General features: G+C 39.1%; 1 protein-coding gene across 2 annotated transcripts in view; it reads left to right on the top strand.

Annotated features, from left to right (window-relative positions):
* The window catches only part of UTP6 (UTP6 small subunit processome component), a 27,536-nt gene extending 22,629 nt beyond the window's left edge, over window positions 1-4,907 (top strand). For both annotated transcript variants that reach the window (XM_024127805.3, XM_024127806.3), the window contains exons 18-19: window positions 2,083-2,155; window positions 3,211-4,907. In XM_024127805.3, coding sequence (XP_023983573.1) covers window positions 2,083-2,155; window positions 3,211-3,368 — 231 coding nt within the window. In that variant the 3' untranslated portion in view covers window positions 3,369-4,907. The remainder of the gene's footprint in view (window positions 1-2,082; window positions 2,156-3,210) is intronic.
* Window positions 4,908-4,913: the final 6 nt, after the last annotated feature.

Raw genomic sequence — 4,913 nt, 5'->3', positions numbered from 1 at the left:
ATCTTCCCGGACCGGGGCACGAACCCGTGTCCCCTGCATTGGCAGGCGGACTCTCAACCACTGCGCCACCAGGGAAGCCCCCTGTTGTATTATTCTTAAACCTGTAGTTTTTTTAACCATTGCATTACGTTTAGGTTGTTTCTAGATTTTTGATATTGAAAACAGCGCTGCAAGCATTTTGCTTATATAGTTTTTTTTTTTTTTTTTTCTCTTTTGAGGACTGGAGATACTGGGTTTTTTGTTTTTTTTTAAATAAGTTTATTTATTTATTTATTATTTATTTTGGCTTCGTTGGGTCTTCGTTGCTGTGCACGGGCTTTCTCTAGTTGCAGCGAGCGGGGGCTACTCTTCATTGCAGTGCGTGGGCTTCTCATTGCGGTGGCTTCTCTTGTTGCGGAGCATGGTCTCTAGGCGCATGGGCTTCAGTAATTGTGGCACACGAGCTCAGTAGTTGTGGCTAACAGGCTCTAGAGCGCAGGCTCAGTAGTTGTGGCGCACGGGCTTAGTTGCTCCACGGCATGTGGGATCTTCCGGGACCAGGGCTCCAACCCGTGTCCCCTGCACTGGCAGGCAGATTCTTAAACACTAGACCACCAGGGAAGTCCCTATACTGGCTTTTTAAATGGTTCTTTACATATTGCCAGATAGTTCTCTAAAAGTTATACTTATTTATAGTGATAATCACCATATATATATATATATATATATATCAGTGTACCTGTTTCCTCCATACCTTCTCCAAGTGTTCAGTTTCGACATCTCTCTTTTATTTTGGTATTTTGATTGTTTATTTTTTTACTTTTTTAATTTGACACACTGCACGGCATGCAGAACTTCCTCGACCAGGGATTGAACCCATGCCCCCTGCAGTGGGAGCATGGAGTCTTAACCACTGGACCACCAGGGAAGTCCAGGGATTGGTGTTTATTATTTTTATTTGAATTTTGAAAAATTAACAATGAGGTTGAACTCTTATTTTCATAGGTTTGACCATTGTGTGGGTCAGTGATCTGTTCTTGTCTTACAGTATAGGACTTAGTCTAGCATGATAATTCATAGCCAGGCTTTGGATTAATAACACAATGGTTATGTGCCTTGGGCAGGTCACTTAATTCTAAGCTTTGACGTCCTTATCTGTAAAGGAGGTCAGAATACCTGTTCCAGGGGTGTGAGGGTTACAAGGCCAAATGGGAGACTGGATGGAAAGGACTTTGCACAGTTCCGTGCACACTATGAGCCCTTCACAAAGTGTGATTCTGTTTTTCATGCGTGTGTAAGATGTGAGGTTAAACTGGCTTTTTATAAAATAGTACAGTCTCAGTGAAGAGAAATTGGAATGAGGAAATAGTTATTTGACTACACGAAAAGATTTTTAAACTGAAGATGTTAATTAATCTGCTCTGAAAATGAAACAAAGAGAATACATTTAAATGGAAGTAGAGGTGAAGAATTAACACTTATTGATTGTCAAGTTAGCACTGTCTACTCTGCTTGGTGCATAATTCATCAGCATTTTAATTGAATCCTTGTAGTTGTCCTAAGAGATATTATTGTCCTCATTTTATGGGTGAGGAAACTTTAAGGTCTGTCTGATGGGTTCAGAAAACTTCCTGAAGTTCACATAAGTAGTATTTATATATATTTTGCCTTGACATAAAAAGTTTTAAGGTGGGTATGGCTAACATGTGCCAGAGCCCAGATATTCAAAGGAAGAAATCCCTTACCGTAGGGAATAGAACCTTCCCCATTTATTTATTTAAATCCTCCTCCTCCCTCAGGGCTTTCACATATATTTTCCCGTGGAGGTGCCCATGTTCCCCCAGGTGAGAATTTAATTAGGCTTTTTCCATGCCACCAGAACAAAGTGCTTTCATCACTGTTTGGCATTCACTTCACTCTGCCATGTAGTGTCTTTGACTTTTCTCTGGATAAGTTCAGAGTCAGGCTGTGTTCATTTAAACCTATCTCTCCTCCCCTTCAGATGCCCTAATAGTTGATAGCTGCTTAACAATACGTGTGAAATGAATTTGTGACGTTATAAATTAGGCTTTTGAGGCAAGATTGTCTGATTATTTTTGTTAGGAATCCTGCAAGATGGCGAACTTAAGAGAATATTATGAGAGAGCTTTGAGAGAATTTGGATCTGTAGATTCTGGTAAGTTAACTTCAGTTATAGACACATGGGTCTGTTTGCATGTGTGGTCTATAACCTATGATGGTTAGAATAGTGGTTCTTAACTGCTTTGGGGTCATGGGCCTCTTTGAGGATAAAACTTGGCATCCTTCCCCTGCCTCCTCCCTCACTCAGTGCATAAATGCTGGCAGACATAATTTTGCTTATAATTTCAAGTTCACAAGCCCAGGTATCCATGGGTCTTCTGTTAAGAACTCTGGACTAGAAGGAGATTCGTTTGGTTTGGTTTTCTTGAAAAATGAGATATTTGTAAGGAAAAGGTTAATAATGTAGGTCAGAACAAAATGGGGTGGGAATTACAGCAGAAGGGTAGTGGGATACTAATTGACAAAGATTGTCATGGGCTGTTGCCACATTGTCTGTGTCTAATTTATAGGACTTGTAAAACATACTTCTCCGTATAGGTAAGTCATGTAAACTCTGTTTACTTGTGAACTCAAAAACTGACATGTAGAGTTGTTAAACTCAGATTTAAAACAATACATTAGCTTTTTCAAGGTTTCAGCAGACCTTCTTCTGGTGAAATGAATGAATATGGCATTTTTACAAATCCAAGCAAGTTTTATTAAGCAAGCTGACAAGGTCCTAATGAACTCATTGAGGTCTGTTTCACCTTGAAAGAGACTCAGCAAAATCCTCCCTCTACAATATTTAGTATTTTTGAGTTTATGAAATATATAGACTGTCATGATTTTTTTTTTTAAGTGAAAGCAGTTTTCTTGAGAGATACACATTCTATAGTAGAATGTGGGCCGTGTCAGAAGGTGAGAGCACTAGACTGTCACGATCCAAGTGAAGATTTCTACCTTAAAAAAAAAAAAAGGCTTTGAAATACCATAATGTAAAGAAGCTGAGAGAGGTATTGTTTTACATAGGGTTCTAGGAAAATAACAGCAAGAAGTTAAGTTTCTTAGAAATCTTGCATTGAATTGATATTAAATAATTAAGTTTATGTAATAAAGCCTTGTCAGTTACCTAATTGTATGTTTACAGTAATTTTTTGGGTTCCCTTAAAGATCTCTGGATGGATTACATCAAAGAAGAATTGAACCACCCCCTTGGTAGACCTGAGCACTGCGGACAGATCTACTGGCGAGCCATGAAAATGTTGCAGGGAGAGTCAGCAGAGCTCTTTGTAGCTAAACATGCTGTGCACCAGGCCGGCCAGTTGTGAAAAGAGGAAGAGCACAGCCAACTTTGTGAAATAGTGTTGTTAAGCCCTCTGCGTAGTTTTGTATTATGCATTCGTTTGCTGAGATGGCAGACGACATGGTGTCTGATTTTGAGACATGCTTTAATTTTGTTAATGCGTTAATCTTTAATTCCAGAAAAGAGAACTGCTGTTTAGTGGCCAGAGGCCAATTGTTGAGGCCAGACCTACCATAGGTCCTAAATATTTTCCAAAATACATGGAAATCATATCACTGATCTTCTTTTATTACCACTGGTCAAACTTGAGTATCTCTAATCTAGACCCAGGGGTCAGTTAAAATAGAGAGGAAAGTACAGTTCTGTTTGTTTATTCTCTCTTTATTATAAAAGTATACGTGGTATGCATTTGTTGTAGAAAATATGGGCGGAATAGAATAATGTGGAAAAGAAAAAGCATCCTGTAATTTTGTCATCTGGACTAAAATCACTAATTTGATTTCCTTTATTAGAATTGGATTTATACTGTTAGATCATTTACTCATTCATTCATTCATTGAATACCTGTCATAGGCAGGAAAGAAGAGAAGCTTTTTGGGATGGAGGTAAGTGTTGGAGGAACAGAGCTGGATGTCCTGAGTTGGTTGAAGCAACAGAGAAGGATGCTGGGTATTGGGGGAAAAGTTGTCCTTTAAGAAGATTTAAGCGATTATAAAAGCGTGTTCTATCTCTGGGACCGATCTGCAGAGAAATGTTTACAGTGGGGAGGCCCAGCAACAAAAGAAGGGCAGGGGTAGGGAGTAACTTAGAAAGAGAAGGGCTTCAGAGGCGAGGATGGAGGGTGGCTTGGAGTAGAGAAGGGCGTTCTGGGAGCAGGGGAGGCAGTTGTTTGAATTGTACATCCTGTAACTTAACATTATGATGCTGTCACTGGGAGAAGGATTCAGTGCAGTTTTACTTATTACTATTATGTTTCACTTAATATTATGTGATTTTTCCATGTCATTAAATAGCCTTAAAAAGATTTAATGAATTCAGAACATTCCATTGTATAGATGAGGCATGACTTATTTTACTAATCCCCTATGGTTGGACCTTGTCATTTCTAATTTTTTCTTGTAAGTACTGTTAGTGAAGATTCTTGTAAATCTTTGTTAATTAACATCACTGGTTATTTCTTTAGGAGACTGACATCTGACAGTAGAATTACTGTATTAAAGGATATAACTGTTTTAAAGAATATTGATAAGTATTGCCAATTTGCAATGTATGAAAATACTTTCAAGCACTGTGGGTATTATATTTCTATTTTTACCATTTTAATAGGTGAAAAGTGATATATCCTTGTTTTAATGTGCATTTCTTTGATATCAGTGCAGTTAATGCATTTTTCCTGGCTCTCATGTCTTTTCATGTTTGCCTCTTTTTTTTTTTTTTTTTTTGCGGTACGTGGGCCTCTCACTGTTGCGGCCTTTCCTGTTGCGAAGCACAGGCTCCGGACGCGCAGGCTCAGCGGCCATGGCTCACGGGCCCAGCCGCTCCGTGGCATGTGGGATCTTCCCGGACCGGG

Source organism: Physeter macrocephalus, chromosome 14 (genome assembly GCF_002837175.3).
Source record: "Physeter macrocephalus isolate SW-GA chromosome 14, ASM283717v5, whole genome shotgun sequence".
NCBI lineage: Eukaryota > Metazoa > Chordata > Mammalia > Artiodactyla > Physeteridae > Physeter > Physeter macrocephalus.
The sequence above is the reverse complement of the archived record's forward strand: the minus strand, read 5'-3'. Positions and strand labels throughout refer to the sequence as shown.